The 20,546-nt window shown below is 44.1% G+C and overlaps 1 protein-coding gene across 1 annotated transcript; it reads right to left on the reverse strand.

Annotated features, from left to right (window-relative positions):
* Positions 1-18,041: 18,041 nt before the first annotated feature.
* LOC140908853 (uncharacterized) lies at positions 18,042-20,009 on the reverse strand. The gene is made up of 2 exons (XM_073336758.1): positions 19,139-20,009; positions 18,042-18,562 (listed from the first exon to the last, which is right to left on the reverse strand). Exons 1-2 carry the CDS (start codon positions 19,719-19,721, stop codon positions 18,042-18,044), a joined length of 1,104 nt encoding a protein of 367 aa, XP_073192859.1. The 5' UTR covers positions 19,722-20,009.
* Positions 20,010-20,546: the final 537 nt, after the last annotated feature.

Consider the following 20,546-nt stretch of genomic DNA (forward strand, 5'->3'; position numbering starts at 1 on the left):
TCATTTAACTCAAATGATAATCTCTCCACTATAAATCAAAGAGAAGTAAGTCTTTGTGATAACATAGATTTAAAATAGCGAAGCAACACCTCTGATTATTAAAGATAATGTTTCAGTGTTCCAGGTTTGCTTTATGGCAATACAGTCCTATGTATCAGGCTGTGTTTCCTGTGCTTTCAGGGGCTTTTAGTATTCCTCCACTTGCTGTATAACAAATACTTCACAACAGTTAGAATTAAATCTGTGATTAAAAATCCGTATAAACTGTATTTACCTTTAGAACTATTAAGGGTAACCTGAGTAAACATAAATACCCCCTAATTCGTCTTGTGTGAGAACTGGACTACTTCCTGTTATGGTTATTGGTCGGCATATGATTGACACTGTGATGTCAAGATGGGCCTGGACTCCCCAACTGGTTTCCAGATCTGAATCCAAAATTCAAGGGGAGTGGAGATCTGGCAATTGGATTCAGGCTCCTCCCTAGTGTGATGTTTTGGGCCCTGATCCTGCCAACACTTGTGCACGTGCTTAATTTTTAGCATGTGAGAAGTTCCACTGTAGTCAGTGGGGTCACTTAAATACTTAAAATGAAGCATGTCTGTAAGTGTTTGAAGGACTGGGGCCTAGGATTTGGAATTCCGAGCAATGATTCCTTCACGTTTGTTCTTCCCACACCTGTTCTCACTGAGATTCCTGAATGTCTTTTATATCCCCTTCTCCTCCTTCCTCTCATTGTCTTGGTCTCTGTGGTCTGCAGCTGAGCAACTTATCACACTTCCTGGGCTGCTTCTCCAGATTTGCGAGTCCTCTTGCTTCCTTTCACTGACACTGTCCTATTGTGAGCTGGTATGGTAGGCATGAAGGCAAAGAGATAATCAGGCAAGCGGTGCAGACTGAATGCTGCTCTTGTTATCTCTTTATGCATTCTCTCTTCAAATTGTCTGACCTGCATTTCAGGCACCCTTGGGCTTGGGATTTACATTTTTAATACTGCGGGTTTGTGACGTAGTTCATCTTGTTGGTTAATTGGTATCACAGCAAGTGTTTTCCCTTCCACTGAAATAAATCTCCACTGAATCTGCAATTGCTCATTCTTTTGTTCCATCCCTCATTTGAAATGGGTCCTGCAAAGCTTCTCTACCCTGCTAAATAATCTTCGACTCTCACTTTTGGAAATCTGTTGGTTTATGCTTTAATGGCTTTGATGGGCTTTACTATTCAGTCTTGTTACTTAAACCACTTTCCCCATATTCTTAAACTCTGTTTTCACTCATCCTTACCACTCGGAGCCCTTCAAGGCTGAAAGGATTTATTTATTATCCAGAATATTTTTCATAATTTTAGAAGCATACATTTTTAAATGACAATGTGACACATTTCAGAGTATTTTCTCAGTCTAGACTCTCAAGTCTAAAACAAACATCATAGTTAGTGTTCTGATTTGCTGAAAAATCCATATTCAGCTTTCAGGGACTCATTTTTCCACCTCAACTCCAAACAATTGAAATGTTGTGCTTATCATCAGTTTAATGTAATTTGAAATAACATTCTGTTCAAATTCAGTCATTAGTGGTGTTAATAAGAGCTAATCACTGGCAAGAGTGAAAATGTCTGGAAGATTATTGCATATGAACTGTAATTCACTGTCTTCAAATGCATTGCAATTTTAAATTAAACTAATTTGGACACGTAGAAAATGTCAGCCTGGGGTAACACTGTATAAACACACTGAAATATCACAGAGGAAGATCAGGAACAAATAAAGTCAGCTGTGTGACTTTGTTCTTAAATCAATGTTGACACTTTCTCTGGTCCTACAATGACAGCGTAACTTTGAGCTTTCTTTACAGGTGGTCCTTCTTGTGTGATTATGGAAATATCTAAAGCTGTAGTAATAATTTTGTCATTCTTTCATTTGACAAATATATTGAAACACTTGCAGCATTTCTGATAGTAATATCAATCTAAGGCACTCAATTTTGCCTTCAAAACAGCATTGTGGTGCTCTGAAGTTTGGAATTATGTGTGTGTGTGGGCGCGTGCTGGGGGGTTCCCAACTGCTTCTGTGCCAAACTGTTGACATGTTCAGATTCTTCCATTCTCCAGAAAAAAAGTTATCAGCACATTCAGATGTCTTATGGGGTTTTGATGCCAACTTTCCAAAACGGGACCTGGTTTGACCAAAATTTAGTCCAGTTCATAAGTCAGTGGGCCTCTTCTGATTGGTTTGAATCAATTTTGGATCAGGCCTTGAAAGAGATGGATCTTGTGTTAACACAGAGCTTGATCTTGCTTCCTTTCGCTTCAATGGGAGCAGGACTGAGTCTATACTGAGGACAAGTTACTACCCTGATGTGGAATAACATTTGTGTAACTAATAGGGATCTGGCTGGATGCAGTCGCTGCTTCTTATTGCATAGCCAGATAGAATGGCCGATCACCTGTTCAAAGTGGTTAACCATACACATGGGATTATGTGTACAATGATGGAACTTCCCAGGCAGCTCTCATGCATCGGTGACCTCATTGTAACACAATCACATAGAATTGGAATATGGCTCTGTACTGCAGAAAAATTAGCTATTGGCCTTCACAGGTTTGGAATTCCTATTTGGTCATTCACCTCTCTCATGCTGCAATCCCAGGTCGTGAGTTATAGGTTGATATTTTAGTTCCGGGGGTGTGGTCTAAGCAAGAAGCTTGGAGTTAGGGGCTCCAAAGTCTGTAATCCTGGCTGTGTGGCCTTGGGCCAGCCATTTACCCATGCTGTTGTCATCTTCCTATTTATAAATTGGTGATAACAACATTTATTTTACTGTCTTGCAGTGGTTTTATGAGGCTTAGTTAATGCTCATAAAGGGCTTTGACACTGTAAAGTGCTTTAAGTGCTAAGTACCATTGTTGTGTTTGGAACATGAGAACATACCCTACACCTTCACTAAATCTCTTTGGGGAGACTCTCTTCTCTGAGTGACAAGTGTCAAAACTCCAAGTCATGCAATTCCCAGTTCCTGATTTATGTTATAACTAGGAAAGGCTTGGGATCCTGCTTTGTACAGAGAAGTCAAGTTGAAACACATCCAGAAGTACTTTCAGAATAAAAACCATTTTTTCATATTTATTTAATAAACAAATGTATCTTGGAGCTATTTACATCCCAGCAATTCTTACCTGCTTGCACACTGGATTTCCTAGAAGATCAGAAATGAAATTCAGTCTGCCCTGCAAATGCATTCTGGTCCAGATCCTTATCCCAATTAAGTCACTGGGAATTTTGCCATGTACTTCTATGAGAGGACTAACTAGGTCCTACAGGTATGCTCTTACTGTTATTTATATTGCAGTGACATCTAGAGGCCCTGATCCAGGATTAGGGCCCCATTGTCCAAGGTGCTGTCCAAACAGAGAAGAAGAAAAAAGTCCCAGCCCCAAACATCATACAACCTTAGTAGATTAAGCCCTATTTAGGTGATGACTTTGAGACTAAAGCCTTGTCCACACACAGTTTTTCTAACTATTTCAGTTAGGGTGTGTTTTTTACCAAAATAGTTATTCCAGTACATCCCCTAGTGTGAGTACAGTTATATGAGTACATAGGTGCCTTATACCAGTATAGCTGATTCCCCTTCCCATATGGGAATAGCTATACTGGGGTAAAGCACCTTTATATAGGTATAACTGCGTCTGCACTAGGGGGGTTGTACCACTTTAACTATACCCATCTGGTTAAAGCGGTTCAACCTGAGACAGGCCTAATGATCCCCTCCAAAAATGTGCACAAGAAATGCTCTGTTTGGTCCTAGTCCAGCCCCTTGACACAACCTATTTCTACTAAGAGTACATTGGGTCCGGGTGTGCTGCTCATTGATACATGTGGGCCCCCGTAAGGACCTAAACCTTCACAGGCCGCATCCCCTGCACCAAAGAATATGAAGCAGCCTGACCCTACTTATGCCCTGTGCTGCTGCAGTTGCTGGTTCTCATTTTTCTAGTGTGCAGCGTCCGTACACGCAGCACCAGCCCAGGATCTGGTTCAGGCAGACTGAACTTTGTGAACGAAGCACAAATATCCTTCTCTCTTTGTTCGCTGATTACTATGTCTTTCTGGCTGCCTCTACTCACTCGTAAATCCTACAATTCAAGGAGTGAAAACTTCTCCTCATTAGTGAGAATAATCAGAGATGAAAAATACTTGTCTTACTAATTACGGGTATTGTATTCTAATTCCTTTTGCTCTTGATCACCACTTCTTAATCCGTATGTTTTTCCTTGTGGCACGGCCTCAGCTTATGTGGTGTGGTTCAGTGGATATAGAGTCAGAAATCAGAAGCCCTAGGTGCTACTCCTGGTTCTGTCACTAACTTTCTATGTACCAATGGGCAAGTCATTTCCTATTTCTATCGCCGGGCTCCCTATCTGTACAATAGGAGATATGATCTTTCTCTTCTTTGTAAAGTACCCTGAAATCTAGGGATGAAAAGTGCTGTGTAATATTATTCATTAGAAAGCAACAACTGCCTCCTAAATCAGTTTAGCCTTCAGTTTTCTCCAGCTTTAGCTATTTTCACAGAATTTATTCTCCATCCCATCTTGTGCTTGTATCACTTTAACTCCACTCAAGGAAAGATATCAGGTAAGCCATATCTTGCAAAGACTAATGCTGATATTACTTTCTGGATCATCAGCAAGGGCTATTGGACGAGAGCCAAAGCAAAACATCATTAAGCTTCAGAAAGAAAGAAGTTAGAAGTAGAACTAAGCTTAACACCTGAAATTGACATTTCCAAACTTGTTTTTATTAATCTTTGTTTGCAGCCAGATAAATCTCGTTAGAGTTGAATTTCTGCAGAGCATCACAGTGACATCCAGTGGGCCAGTTGCAAAGCGTGCATTTCTTCTAAATGTCCAAAGCAATCTATTTGGACCTGGAGCTACAGCCAGCTGTTAGCTAGAAAGCCAAACTTGGGCAAAATAACTCTTCCAAGCTTGTGTACTTACTCCAATTTGCCAATTAGGCATGTGAAGAGACTAAGGGAAAATCACAGCACTGTGTTGCCAGAAAATTTCAATGTGCTCCAATGATGGGAGCCAATTGAGCTACTGACATTATAATATAATATTCAGAGCGAGACTGCTGCCTCCTGATCCTGAAAGTAATCTGTAATTACTCTTTCTGCAGCCTAGTAGCATTTGTTCTGTTTAAGGGAGCCAGAAATCTCAAGCTCCAACTCTTTGTGACTGCATGTGGTCAGGCTACCTATCAGTCAGGCTGCCTATCAAAGCACTAAAGGAAAGGCCAACATCTTTGCCCTGGAAAAAGTGACAGCTTCTGTGTATGGAAACCTAATGGACATCAGTGCAATAGAGAACAGGGTGTACTAGTGAAGGACTGAAGTCAAAACCACTAATCTACTGGGATGCTGAATAAAAGCAGGAAATGCTCATACATCTGAACTACCATGAGGTATTACTCCCCGCCAGCTCACTCCCACAGCTGACCAAGCAAAATGACTCCCCAAAAGTCCAGTCCAAGGTTTAGTGTCTATCTCCTGCTACCAAAACCCAGAGAGGCTTACAACCAGCCATCAAATAGGCTAGAGTACATTTATATGCTTGCATAGGACGTTTTATGTCAGCCATAACCTAACCTCTAATTTTGCTCACGCAGATTTTGTTTGTGCATTCAGCTGTGCATGAAATTTTAATAATTAGAGGCTACTTTTTTAAAAAATGGCCTTTAATGTTATCCATTCACTCTTACTCAGTTTACCCAAGGCCCAGTGAGATGGCAAGTAAAATTATCCAGGCTTTTAATTTCAATCTCCTTTGATTTTATGTTTTCATTGGTTTAAAATCTGAATGCATATGATCAGTGACTTCATCCTGTGATTTACACATTCCAGCTTTCCAGTGTATTAGCTTTCCAAGTTATTAGCAGCAAATGTGACCAAAGAAACTGTTTATAAGACGATATAGCTCAGATGAGTTATGAAATATGAAATACGAGTTATGGGGGGGAGGGATAGCTCAGTGGTTTGAGCATTGGCCTGCTAACCCCAGGGTTGTGAGTTCAATCCTTGAGGGGGCCATTTATACATTGATCATTTATTATATTGTTACTGCAAGACCTCAAATAAAAATAAGTTTAAAAAATAACAAAGACAATTGGTTTTCAGAGCTTGCTTACCAGGCATAATCTCCCAAATATCTCACAGCTCTACAGTTATCTACTACTGCAAAGCTGCTGCCCAGAAGTGAAGAATTACAGGAATTGGGAAGGGAAGGGCAAGTGGTTTTTAACCAAAAAAATTTTAAATGGGTTTGGCCATTTTAAAATACATAAGGTTGCAACCACAAAATTAAAGTTTTCTGTTTAAGACATTTTTATGTACTTGTTTAACTGAAAACAGCTTCATGTAAAAATATAGTTTTGCACGTCTGTCACTTCCATAAAGTGAACTATTCCCTTACGCTTTATGACATATGTGTCCATTCCCTCCTGATACTTCAGGGATTTGGGTCACATAATTGCTGTTCGTACTGATGGGAGTTATTCCCCATAAACCTCCTGCCTGGTGATATTAGACTTTTGAAATACAGACCCAAGTCAGTGGGTGGAAAAACAGCATTAATTCTGAATTTCTTTGGTGTTTTTGAACATGCAAAATTGGTGTGCACTGATTTAGGTCCTGACCCTTTAAAGACTCACATACATTTAATTTTACACACGGTGTCTTCAATGAAATTCTTCACAATGCAAAAGCTGAGCATGTGTGTAAGTCTTTAGACCAGTTGTTTTCAAGCTTTTTTCATTTGCAGACCCCTAAAAAAATTCGAATGGAGGTGTGGAGCCCTCTGGAAAGCTTAGACATAATCTGTGGACCACAGGCTGGAAACCACTGTTCTATAGTAATGACAACCTTTTGTGGACCCCTTAGACATAGTCTGCAGACCTCCAGGGATCTGTTGAAAACCACTGCTTTAGAGGCTCAGAACTTAGAAGCTGGTTTGAAAACATGGCCCTTAATATCACTTTAAAGGGACACGATCAATTGGAAAATCCCATTCACATCTGAAAATTTTGTACCTATGCTGGTTACCCAAAACATCTAAGATTATTACAGATGAAAGAAGTCAGCAGGGAAAACACACCCTCTTTTTTCCAGTTTACATTCTCTGTGTATTTGACAATCTGTCATGCACATTCAGTAAGGTCCTAATCCTGCAATGACCCTTGTACCCACACAGAGCGCTATGGACTTCACTGCAGGGTTCTGCCTGTACAAAGCTCATGACAGGATCATGCCCCTAGTCAATTTTCCCTTATGAATAGGGCCCAACCAAAGTCACAGTCCATTTTGGTAAATTTCACGGTCATAGGATTTTTAAAATCTTAAATGTCACAGTTTCAGCTATTTAAATCTTAAATTTCACGGTGTTGTAACCATTGGGGTGCCAACCCAAAAGGAGGTTGCGGGGAGGTCGCCAGACTATTGTAGGGGGGGTCACAGTATTGACACCCTTATTTCCATACTGCTGCGGGTGGCCGCGCTGCTGTCAGAGCTGGGCGCCGAGCCAACAGCGGCCGCTCTCTGGCTGCCCAGCTCTGAAGCCAGCACAGAAGGAAGAGTGACAATACTGCAACCCCTCCTGAAATACCCAGATTTCACAGGGGAGTCCAGATTCCACGGTCCACGATGCATCTTTCACAGCCATTAATTTGGTAGGGCCTATGTATGAACATCAATGAGCAAGCAGGCATTTTTTTAAAAAATATGTTTTTCTAAAAATCAAAACCAGATTACTGAAATGGTACTGGTCTCTCAGAAACTGGGGGGTTTATTTCCTTAATAAATCATTTTTTAAAAAGGCAAACTGACAATGTCCGTTTAAACACTGGATGCTACATTAGGTCTACATTATTATAAATAAAGGACATGCTCCTGCATGGTTTTGAGTACCACTTCTGAGAACCTTGAACTCATTTAGACCTTAGTGAGAACTGAGAGTGCTCAGTGCCTCCTAAGAAGGGACCCCAAAACTAATTTACTTCCATCTAACTAAGCATTAGTGTGTTTATGATCAAATCACATTTTACCTAATACCCTAAATTTATCCTTTCCCTGGTATTTGAAACTCAATAAAAATTATATATATAGTCACCAGCATTACACATCCTATTGAATGTGAACTTAATGTACAGGTTCTTGTCTTAAAAACACAAGGGTTTCACAACAAATATGTGTTGCTATAGTGACAGAGTAAGCCTCTGTAAACTTCAGGCATTCATATTCATAGAAACTCTTGAAGCAAGACTGAATCTTGGCCATAATATCCCTACTCTTGCCAAGTTTCAAGTAGTGCGTGAATTATGCCAAAAATAAATGGGTGTGACTAATACAAGCACAGCACACTGAAAAAACAAGCTTTTGCCTTTAAGGCAACATTTGCTGATAGAGAAGATAGGTGTTTGGATAGCATAATTTTCCCCCCATGTACCTTTGCTTTATTTACGCTCCACAAAAGACTCTTGTGCACATTTTCCCTCTAAATTGTCCAACTGCTAGAAATCATGTTTTGTACCCTATAGAACAAATCGATCTAACACTTGATCCCTTTGGACTCTCCTGGCATTTAGGAGCATATGTGTGCAGGAGCAGGGAAATCGGTCTGTTTTAACTCGTCCTGCTCCATGCATAAACTCTCCACTTACAGGGTCATCAGCAAGCCTTTTTTCAGCCATCAGCCTCTAGGATCAGATCCACCTTATCAACTCTACATCGAGGTCGGCAATGTAGAATCAGCCCTCTAGCTTTCTTTCTTCCTCTCTCCATCCCAGGGCCCCCAGCTCTGTGCACCCCACTCCTAATTCACCAAGGTCAGCCTTCTCAAAGAGCCTGTCCTGCGTTTAGTGTGCCATGTCCAGATCCAGAAACGTCCTGCTAATTACTGTGGTCACACTTCCTAATCCAACAAGCATCAAACTGCAGGGTAGTCTCTCAAACGGAATAGGTCACGTAGCTGTCTGGTCCAGGTCATTCAATTGGCAGTTCTTTCATGATAAGAGGTAGCTTTGCAAGGTAGTTGTTCCAACACGAATGGTAACATGGGCTAATTATCTATGATACACCCACTCTGACTCATGCGATAGCACTGGGGGGAAGGGAGGAAGGGGTGCGTAAGGCAGGCAAGTTCATTATGTACAACAGCCCATCTATTCAGGTACTGATTTTCTTCTATCTCATATGGAATCTGTGTCCTCTCGATTTTCTTGCTATGATTTACTAACACCAAGAATGTGAAGTTATTCAAATAAAACTTAACCACAGGGGTCAGGTCCCTCAGAGGGCAGCTCCCCCTCCTCTCCCTGGTCTGGCTGAGGTCCAGCTCCCCCCACTACTCTCCTTCCTCTCCCTAGTGTGACAGAGCAGCAGCTCCCCCCATAGCTCCCCCTCCTCTCCTTGGTCTGGCTGAGCCGCAGCTCCCCCACCCTCCAGATCCCCCTCAGCTCCCTGGTCTGGCTGAGCAGTGCTCCCCTCTCAGCTCCCCCTCCTTGGCTGGTGCATTGAAACACAATGAGGAGCACTCGATCTACTTCTTTCAACCTATCCCTGTGCAAACTCAAGAAATCATTCTTCCCAGGGAGAACTGCAGGAATGGCTGGAGGGGACCGAATTCACCCCACAAGCAGTGCAGAGGTGGTGGGGCCTCTCCCTAGCGACTATCCTAGCCTATGAATTGAAATAGTGGTCACTGGCATCCACCCTTGCCCCATTCTCCTTCGGACAATTCAAGGTTCCTCCAAACCGCCCAGTTTCTCAAGGCTTCCCTTAACAGTGGAGTCGGTGTAGCTCTCCGCTGTCTGAGTGAGTGGCTGGGCAGGTGTAGGATTCCAGAGGACCATGCTAAGGTTGCATAGCCCCCAGTATGGTGCAAAGGCCCTTCTTTAAGTTCTCCGAGTGGCAGCAAGTAGGGAACAGATGGCAGCAGGCCTATTAGATCCTCCTTGTACATGGCATGGGGGAGCAGCATATAACAGCCTATGGGAACAACTCTGTAGCGAATCATCACATTTGGGAAGGAGGGGGAGAAGGATTCCTTCTCTGCACACATCGCCTCAGAGTTCGACCTGGCTACTCAGAGCTGTGCAGTGCTTTAAGGCCACTGGCTCCACAGAGCTGTGATCCTGTAGCCCCTTCCCCAGTATGCCCCAACAACCTCTTTTGCAGGAGCCAGCTGAGGACTAGTACAGAGTGCAGCATATAAAGTCACAATGTCCTTCTGTGCCTACAGTCTGCCTGTGTTCCTGTCTTACCCTCTGTGGGGGGGGTCAGACATGGGGCTTAAGCAAAGCAGAAGGTTTTACATGGATGGATCTTCACCTTAGTTTAAAAATGATCTCTGCATATTTTGACCTTCTCTGCTGTATTTGCATTGTGTCCTTCACTCTGGTCATTAGGCAGCCACTTCAACTGTCCAGCATTCCAGACTTTGTCTTAGGCAGGTCTGTTTATTGAGACCAGGCCATTACAACGGCTGGTGCAAGAATGTGAAAACATAACGGGAAGGGCAGGACTATTTACCAGCTGGCAAAGAGGGGAATGCAGCAAGCAGCAGTCAGTTTCAAAATGGCCACTTTAGGACAGCTGCTGCTTGCCTGTATTTCCTTTCTCCTATGCTGTTTATTGTGGAGTTGTTTGTTTATTGGCCAATGTACCTGGTGTGATTTGTTGTTGTTTGCCTCTGCTTCTGGTGTAGTTTATAGCCTGAGGCATGCTGTCTATTTGCAGTACATTAACGATGTTTTTAGTACTTTCTGTCATGGCGCCTAGAGACCTTCAGGAATGTGTGCCTGGGAAATTAAAGTAGATCATTATGAAATCTTAGTATGAGCATACACATTACATGTACCGTTTGAGGAGAGGCCATGAACTCATTTTGTGTGCAAACTGCTGAGAGGAGTTGTACACTGGGAGATCTCATGGAAGAAACAATGAAAAGATGGGAGAGGTGTAAAAACACTGGTGCTCACGAACAGCTTCTTGGATTATTTCGGAACGCCCATCCTGCCTGAGTAACTGACCTCACTCTGCTCTACCGCACATTCTAGTTAAGATTTATATCGTGTCTCCACTTGCTAGAGGAGATATTTGGGGTAAATTCTGCATTAGGTGATACGGGCCTTCCTCCATGTGATACAGCTTAACATAACACCTAAAAATGTACGTATTCAGAGGACTTTGCCAATCCACTATGCCTGTGTCAATGTGAGGCGGGCTTTCAATATTAACTGCAATGCTCTTTGGATCAGGCTCTCAGTTCTCCCATCACTGGGCTCCTTATGCACGCACACACACATGTGTAAGGCCTATTACTGAGAGCATTTTTATCCTCTCCTGGGAAGTTTTGTGAGTTTGTTTTAAATACTGGCCACCTGGTGTAACCTGCTCCATTTCGAAGGCACAAGATTTGCACTTCTGTATTTTTACAAGCCACAAGGGTGTCCTTGAAGGCACAGTCAGCTGAGCTGAACTCTTACAGGGAGTGAACTCCATTAAAGGAAACATCGTCTCCCTTCAGAGTTTTAGTAAGGGGCTTCCTTGATCTCCCTCCCTGCATCTCACTGGCTGCTTTGTCCACAACCCAGGCCTTTCCCATTCTCAAAACATTAACAACACAAGAGCTCCTGGAGGAAATGTGAGATACTCTTCCTTACGAGGAAGGTGTGGGATGGGACTGACTTCTTCTCTCACCTGGATGCATTTCCTTTTTGTTGTACTTTACTCTGTGTGCAGAAATGTTATTGAATCCAGAAGGACATATGTGAATTCATGCTGTTCTAGGCTACTATCAGGGTAGGTTCTGCCCAGCACCATACTGCCAAGGGCTCTGATCCTGCAAAGACTTAAGCTCATGCTCTACTCTGTGCACTGAGTAGTCCTATTAAAGGCAATGAAGATTACTCATGGTGTGCAATGTTAAGTATATGAGTAAGACTTGGGAGGATCAGGGCTAAGGATTTGAATATGCCCTGTAATATTTTATTAGTGGAAAATATTTATTGTTGGAAAACTTCAATAATCATTTCAGTGTGGGCCAACATTTTCAAACTCCTCTATCTAACATTAGACACCCACATGAACATGGCCTGATAAGGATTTTTCTATATAATTTAATCTACCTTCTAAAAGGAGCATTTAAAATATATATATTTTAAATATATATATAAAATTGAATGGGTTTTATGATTGTTCCTCCAGTAATATTTGTAGGCATCTGTACTAGAAGGGTGTGAGGGGGAAAAAACAAATTTCAGTCAAAAAGTTAAATTTAATTGTGGAAATCCTGCTAATTCAAAATAGTGTCTGTAATGGCCACATATTTACAATAAATCCTTTACAGCCATTATAGCAAAGGAATCTGGGTTGCAATCTTCAGACACACACTACCAAGCATAGGGAGAATTCATGGTAGAAATCCCAATAACTTGATATGATGAAAGTTTAAGTTAAATGGATAGGATTACTTACTGATCACTCTGGCCTTGAGCCAACCCCCATGAAGTCAGTGGAAAGACTCCATTGATTTTAATGGAACTGGACCAGGCCCTATACTTGTTAGTAAATGTTTGCAGGATCGGGCCCATAACTTGCATTATATAGGGGATTTTTTGTTTTGTTTCACTTTTAAACAAGGGGTAAAATTGCCTTCCCATATATATATATATATATACACACACACTCCAAATATCAAATAAATATCTATGGAAGTGTCAATATTTCAGAGAAAAAGAATGGCTCTGAGTTTACCAAATGAAAGTTGCCATCTTCCCTGGTAACAGGATGAAAGCTTGGTGAATTGGGATGGAGAGTGTACCTCCCCAGTTTAATTTTAAATGGGAAAAACATTTTACTTTGGGGCCCCCACTCTTAAGCATGTACTTATGTATACTGCTGAATAGGGAACTTAAGCCCATTTATAAGAGCTTCACTGAAGTGAGCCCTGAATACTGTCATATGAGTTTCAACATGGATTTACAGGTATATGGACCAGCATTTGACAGATGCCCTTGATTCCTTTAAAAAACAAAACCAGAGCCAACATAATTATAAAATGACTGTCTGAAGGGAACGTGCTAGATGTAACACACTTGGCTTTAGCAAAGTACTTTGTTCAGTATTCCATGAAATCTTGCTCTTATTAATTGTATTCCGTTTGGATATAAACCATGTCACATGGACTGAAAACTGGCTGAAAGACCATAAACAAAGGATTATAACTGCAGAGTGGGGAAGAGGTCTTTAATGGCATGCCAAGGAGAATTTTCGCTAAGTCCAGTCTTGTTCAAAATGATCAGAAATAAGGCGTAAACAGTAAGTTAATAATAAAATTTGCAGATGATTCTAAAGAGGAAAGAAGCTGAAGCTCCAGACAAGGGAGAGAAATGCAGCCATACAAAGCACCTAGAGAGTTAGAAACATGGGCAGAAAGTAATAAAATGAGATTCGACATGGAAAAAGGCAAGCTAATATACAACATTGTACATTAAGTCTTTGGCAGGGGATATATGGATTTTGATCAGCCTGAAAAACAACCACAAATAAGAGGATAGCTTTATTCACAAGGACTGCGAACAGAATGCACTTTACAATAGTCTGAACATTCATGTAGCTTTTGAGATGCGGTATATAGGGCATATTGCTCCAGTCTTGTAGTTCGTGGTTTTAGAATAATAGAATCATGTACTTATGTATATCTATATCTATATGTATACAGTGTTAGAAGGGACCGCAAGGGTCATCTAGTCCAACCCCCTGCCAAGATGCAGGATTTGTTGTGTCTAAATCATCCAAGACAGGTGGTTCTCCAGCCTCCTTATGAACACCTCCAGGGGAGGCGCTTCCACAACCTCCCGAGGCGTCTGTTCCATTGTCCTGCTGTTCTTACCAATAGGAAATAATTTGTCCTGAGATTTCATCTAAATCTGCTGTGCTGTAGTTTGAACCCATGGTCTATTGTCCTGCCCTCTGTGGTAAGAGAGAACAACCTTTCTCCCTTTTTTTTTTTAAATGGCAGCCTTTCAAATATCTGAAGACCACTCTCATGCCCCCCCTTAAACTCCTCTTTTCTAAACGAGACATACCCAGTTCCTTCAGCCTTTGCTCATAAGACTTGCATTCCATCCCTTTGATCATCTTTGCTGCTCACCTCTGGATCCTTTCGTTTCTCTACATCCTTTCTATACACTGGTGATCAAAACTGGACTCCAGCTGAGGCCTAACCAGCGCCCAGCAGAGCAGCACTATCCCCTCCCATGACTCGCATGCTATGCCTCGGTTAATGCAACCTGACATTACATTTGCGTTTTTTGCAACATCATCACATCACTGACTCATGCTGAGGCTGTGATCCACCACAAAGCCCAGATCCTTCTCAGCCATGCTGCTGCCAAGCCAGTTTCTCCCCCCCCCACCCCATTCTGTACTTGTGCGTTCGATATTTCTTCCCTAAGTGCAGCACCTGACATTTATCTTTGCTGAATTTTATTTTGTTGCCTGTAGCCCAGTTCTCCAATTTATCAAGATCCCTCTGAATTTTAGCTCTAGCCTCTAAAATATTGGCAACCCGCCCCCCAGCTTTGTGTCATCTGCAAACTTGATCAGCGTGCTCTCTATGGTCATTAATAAAGATGTTAAACAATACTGGACCCAGAACGGATCCCTGTGGAACCCCACTTGAGATCTCCATCCACTCTGACATCACTCCATTAATAGTTATTCGTTGTTTGTGGTTGTTTAACCGATTATGTATCCACTTACTGGTAGTTCTGTCGAGCCCACATTTCTCCAGCTCACTTATCAGACTCTCACGTGGGACTGTGTCAAAAGCCTTGCTGAAGACCAGGAATATTATGTCCACCACATTCCCTGTATCCACCAAATCAGTTACCCTGTCAAAGAAGGAAATCAAGCTGGTTTGGCATGATTTGTTCTTGGTAAATCTGTGCTGGCTGCTAGTGATTGCCCCTTCATCCTCCAGTTAAAATTCCCCATTAATACTAGTTCTTGTGTGTCAGCTAACCTTGTTACCGGTTTGTAGAATGACTCACCCACTTCCTCTTCCTGATTTGATAATAGACCTCTACCATAACATCACTCCTGTTCTTTTCCCTTGGTATCCTCACCCAGAGACTCTCAGTGGGTCTGTCACTCACTTCGCCTTGGACCTCGGAGAAAGTGCATACATTCTTGACATACAGTGCAACACCGCCTCCTTTTCTCCCATACCTATCTTTTTGGAACAAGCTATATCCCTCAATGCTGGTACTCCAATCATGATAGTTGTCCCACCAAGTCTCTGTGATCCCAATTAGGTCATCATTTTCTTCATATACCGTGGCTTCTAGTTCATCCCGCTTGTTCCCCATACTCCTTGCATTTGTATATAGGCATCTAAGATATTTTGCAGACTGCCCTATTGCTTCTCTTTTTGCCTCTTTAATGCAGTTGTGATTTCTAGACACTTTTCCAGAAATTAGCCCCTTCCTTCTTGTCCAGCACATTGTCTGGATTTTTGTCACCAACCCCCAGAGGACCTAGTTTAAAGCTCTCCTTATCAGACTAGCCAGGCAATGTCCAAAGATGCTCTTCCCAGTATTTGAGTGATGGAGCCCACCCCAGCATAGTAATCCTCTTTCCTGCAACATCAGCTCATTGTCTAAGGGTATGTCTACACTACGAAATTAGGTCGAATTTATAGAAGTCGGTTTTTTTGAAATCGGTTTTATATATTCGAGTGTGTGTGTCCCCACAGAAAATGCTCTAAGTGCATTAAGTGCATTAACTCGGCGGAGCGCTTCCACAGTACCGAGGCAAGCGTCGACTTCTGGAGCGTTGCACTGTGGGTAGCTATCCCACAGTTCCCGCAGTCTCCGCTGCCCATTGGAATTCTGGGTTGATATCCCAATGCCTGATGGGGCTAAAACATTGTCGCGGGTGGTTCTGGGTACATATCGTCAGGACCCCGTTCCCACCCTCCCTCCCCCCGTGAAAGCAAGGGCAGACAATCATTTCGCGCCTTTTTTGTCTGCTGCCAGCCAAAGATGTAAAGGATCGATGGAGTGGGTCAGAACAAGAAATAGACCAGATTTGTTTTGGACTCATTTTCCTCCTCCCCTGTCTAGATCACACTGCAGTCAGTCACAGAGAAGGCGCAGCGAGGTTAATCTAGCCATGTATCAATCAGAGGCCAGGCTAACCTCCTTGTTCCAATAACAACGATAACTTTGGTGCACCATTTCTTATTGGAACCCTCCGTGCAGTCCTGCCTGAAATACTCCTTGATGTACAGGCACACCCTTTGTTGATTTTAGCTCCCTGAAGCCAACCCTGTAAGCCGTGTCGTCAGTCGCCCCTCCCTCCGTCAGAGCAATGGCAGACAATCGTTCCGCGCCTTCTTTCTGTGCGGACGCCATACCAAGGCAAGCATGGAGGCCACTGAGCTCATTTTGGCAATTAGGAGCACATCAACCACCACACGCATTATCCAGCAGTATATGCAGCACCAGAACATGGCAACGCGATACCGGGCGAGGAGGCGACGTCAGCGCGGTCCCTTGAGTGATCAGGACATGGACACAGATTTCTCTGAAAGCATGGGCCCTGCCAATGCATGCATCATGGTGCTAATGGGGCAGGTTCATGCTGTGGAACGCCGATTCTGGGCTCGGGAAACAAGCACAGACTGGTGGGACCGCATAGTGTTGCAGGTCTGGGACGATTCCCAGTGGCTGCGAAACTTTCGCATGCGTAAGGGCACTTTCATGGAACTTTGTGACTTGCTTTCCCCTGCCCTGAAGCGCATGAATACCAGGATGAGAGCAGCCCTCACAGTTGAGAAGCGAGTGGCGATAGCCCTGTGGAAGCTTGCAACGCCAGACAGCTACCGGTCAGTTGGGAATCAATTTGGAGTGGGCAAATCTACTGTGGGGGCTGCTGTGATGCAAGTAGCTCACGCAATCAAAGATCTGCTGATATCAAGGGTAGTGACCCTGGGAAATGTGCAGGTCATAGTGGATGGCTTTGCTGCAATGGGATTCCCTAACTGTGGTGGGGCTATAGACGGAACCCATATCCCTATCTTGGCACCAGAGCACCAAGCCGCTGAGTACATAAACCGCAAGGGGTACTTTTCGATAGTGCTGCAAGCTCTGGTGGATCACAAGGGACGTTTCACCAACATCAACGTGGGATGGCCGGGAAAGGTGCATGACGCTCGCATCTTCAGGAACTCTGGTCTGTTTCAAAAGCTGCAGGAAGGGACTTTCTTCCCAGACCAGAAAATAACTGTTGGGGATGTTGAAATGCCTATATGTATCCTTGGGGACCCAGCCTACCCCTTAATGCCATGGCTCATGAAGCCGTACACAGGCAGCCTGGACAGTAGTCAGGAGCTGTTCAACTACAGGCTGAGCAAGTGCAGAATGGTGGTAGAATGTGCATTTGGACGTTTAAAGGCGTGCTGGCGCAGTTTACTGACTCGCTTAGACCTCAGCGAAACCAATATTCCCACTGTTATTACTGCTTGCTGTGTGCTCCACAATATCTGTGAGAGTAAGGGGGAGACGTTTATGGCGGGGTGGGAGATTGAGGCAAATCGCCTGGCTGCTGGTTACGCGCAGCCAGACACCAGGGCGGTTAGAAGAGCTCAGGAGGGCGCGGTACGCATCAGAGAAGCTTTGAAAACCAGTTTCATGACTGGCCAGGCTACAGTGTGAAAGTTCTGTTTGTTTCTCCTTGATGAAACCCCCCGCCCCTTGGTTCACTCTACTTCCCTGTAAGCTAACCACCGTCCCCTCCTCCCTTTAATCACCGCTTGCAGAGGCAATAAAGTCATTGCTGCTTCACAGTCATGCATTCGTTATTCATTCATCACACAAATAGGGGGATGACTACCAAGGTATCCCAGGAGGGGTGGTGGAGGAGGGAAGGAAAATGCCACACAGCACTTTAAGCACAGCACTTTAAAAGTTTACAACTTTAAAATTTATTGAATGACAGCCTTCTTTTTTTTGGGCAATCCTCTGTTGTGGAGTCGCTGGTTGGCCGGAGGCTCCCCCACCGCGTTCTTGGGCGTCTGGGTGTGGAGGCTATGGAACTTGGGGAGGAGGGCGGTTGGTTACAGAGGGGCAGCAGTGGCAGTCTGTGCTCCAGCTGCCTTTGCTGCAGCTCAACCATACACTGGAGCATTCTGGTTTGGTCCTGCAGCAGCCTCAGCATTGAATCCTGCCTCCTCTCATCACGCTGCCGCCACATTTGAGCTTCAGCCCTGTCTTCAGCCCGCCACTTACTCTCTTCAGCCCTCCACCTCTCCTCCCGGTCATTTTGTGCTTTCCTGCACTCTGACATTATTTGCCTCCACGCATTCGTCTGTGCTCTGTCAGTGTGGGAGGACAGCATTAGCTCGGAGAACATTTCATCTCGAGTGCGTTTTTTTTTCTTTCTAAGCTTCACTAGCCTCTGGGAAGGAGAAGATCCTGTGATCATTGAAACACATCCAGCTGGTGGAGAAAAAAAAAGGGACAGCTGTATTTAAAAAGACACATTTTATAAAACAGTCGCTACACTCTTTCAGGGTAAACCTTGCTGTTAACATTACATACATAGCACATGTGCTTTCGTTACAAGGTCGCATTTTGCCTCCTCCCACCGCGTGACTACCCCCTCAACCCTCCCCCCTCCCCGTGGCTAACAGCGGGGAACATTTCTGCTCAGCCACAGGCAAACAGCCCAGCAGGAATGTGTCCCTGAAGAAAAGCACCCTATTTCAACCAGGTGACCATGAATTATATCTCACTCTCCTGAGGATAACACAGAGAGAGAAAGAACGGATTTTGGTTGAATGCCAGCAAACATACACTGCAATGCTTTGTTCTACAGTGATTCCCGAGTATGTGTTACTGGCCTGGAGTGATAAAAGTGTCCTACCATGAAGGACGAAATAAGGCTGCCCTCCCCAGAAACCTTTTGCAAAGGCTTTAGGACTACATCTAGGAGAACCGCAAATGCCAGGGCAAAGTAATCCTTTCACATGCTTGCTTTTAAACCATGTATAGCATTTTAAAAGGTACACTCACCAGAGGTCCCTTCTCCGCCTGCTGGGTCCAGGAGGCAGCCTTGGGTGGGTTCGGGGGGTACTGGCTCCAGGTCTAGGGTGAGAAACAGTTCCTGGCTGTCGGGAAAACTGGTTTCTCCGCTTGCTTGCTGTGAGCTATCTACAACCTCCTCCTCCTCATCATCTTCTTCGTCCCCAAAACCTGCTTCCGTATTGCCTCCATCTCCATTGAAGGAGTCAAACAACACGGCTGGGGTAGTGGTGGCTGAACCCCCTAAAATGGCATGCAGCTCATCATAGAAGCGGCATGTTTGGGGCTCTGACCCAGAGCGGCTGTTCGCCTCTCTGGTTTTCTGGTAGGCTTGCCTCAGCTCCTTCAGTTTCACGCGGCACTGCTTCGGGTCCCTGTTATGGCCTCTGTCCTTCATGCCCTGGGAGATTTTCACAAAGGTTTTGGCATTTCGAAAACTGGAACGGAGTTCTGATAGCACGGATTCCTCTCCCCAAACAGCGATCAGATCCCGTACCTCCCGTTCGGTCCATGCTGGAGCTCTTTTGCGATTCTGGGACTCCATCATGGTCACCTGTGCTGATGAGCTCTGCATGGTCACCTGCAGCTTGCCACGCTGGCCAAACAGGAAATGAGATTCAAAAGTTCGCGGTTCTTTTCCTGTCTACCTGGCCAGTGCATCTGAGTTGAGAGTGCTGTCCAGAGTGGTCAGAATGGAGCACTCTGGGATAGCTCCCGGAGGCCAATACCATCGAATTGTGTCCACAGTACCCCAAATTCGAGCTGGGAACGTCGATTTAAGCGCTAATCCACTTGTCAGGGGTGGAGTAAGGAAATCGATTTAAAGAGCCCTTTAAGTCGAAATAAAGGGCTTCACTGTGTGGACGGGTGCAGGTTTAAATCGATTTAACATTGCTAAATTCGACCTAAAGTCCTAGTGTAGACCAGGGCTAAGAAGCCAAAGCCCTCTCTCTGACACCACACATTTACTTCCATGATTCGACAGTCCTTTCCCTTCAACAGGGAGGAATGGATGACCTACTTTGGTTTCAGAACCCAGAAAAATTGTGAATCATTTTAGTCCAGTCTGCAAGTAGCCTGTTCTGTATCCAGGTGAAGGGAAAAATCCACCCCAGGAGAAAAATGTTCCAAGGTGGAATTCCAAGTGTTACAGCACATTCCTTAAGAGAAACAAGCTTGGCATGGAGCCATTCTAGCTCCAGATCAGTGGAATCTAACACAGTATTTGACTCATCATTCCTGTCAGAGGTGGATTATGGTACTGTGGGGCCCTGGGCTTGGACAAGCGGGGGAACCCTCCCCACGCCTTCCACCTGCAGTTCCCCCCCACACTCTCCCCTGCCCACCTGGTGCTCCTGCCAGCCCTGTCCCTATCTGAGGTGCCAGAGGTAATGTTTTT

Source organism: Lepidochelys kempii, chromosome 3, assembly GCF_965140285.1.
Source record: "Lepidochelys kempii isolate rLepKem1 chromosome 3, rLepKem1.hap1, whole genome shotgun sequence".
Taxonomy (NCBI): Eukaryota; Metazoa; Chordata; order Testudines; family Cheloniidae; genus Lepidochelys; species Lepidochelys kempii.

Bases quoted from the DNA above. Each gene is read 5' to 3' on its own strand.
- LOC140908853 (XM_073336758.1), bottom strand. From the start codon at position 19,721: ATGCAGAGCTCATCAGCACAGGTGACCATGATGGAGTCCCAGAATCGC. The intron at 18,563-19,138 runs GTGAGTGTACCT...TTTCTCCACCAG, and splicing joins AGGCGGAGAAGGGACCTCTG to CTGGATGTGTTTCAATGATC.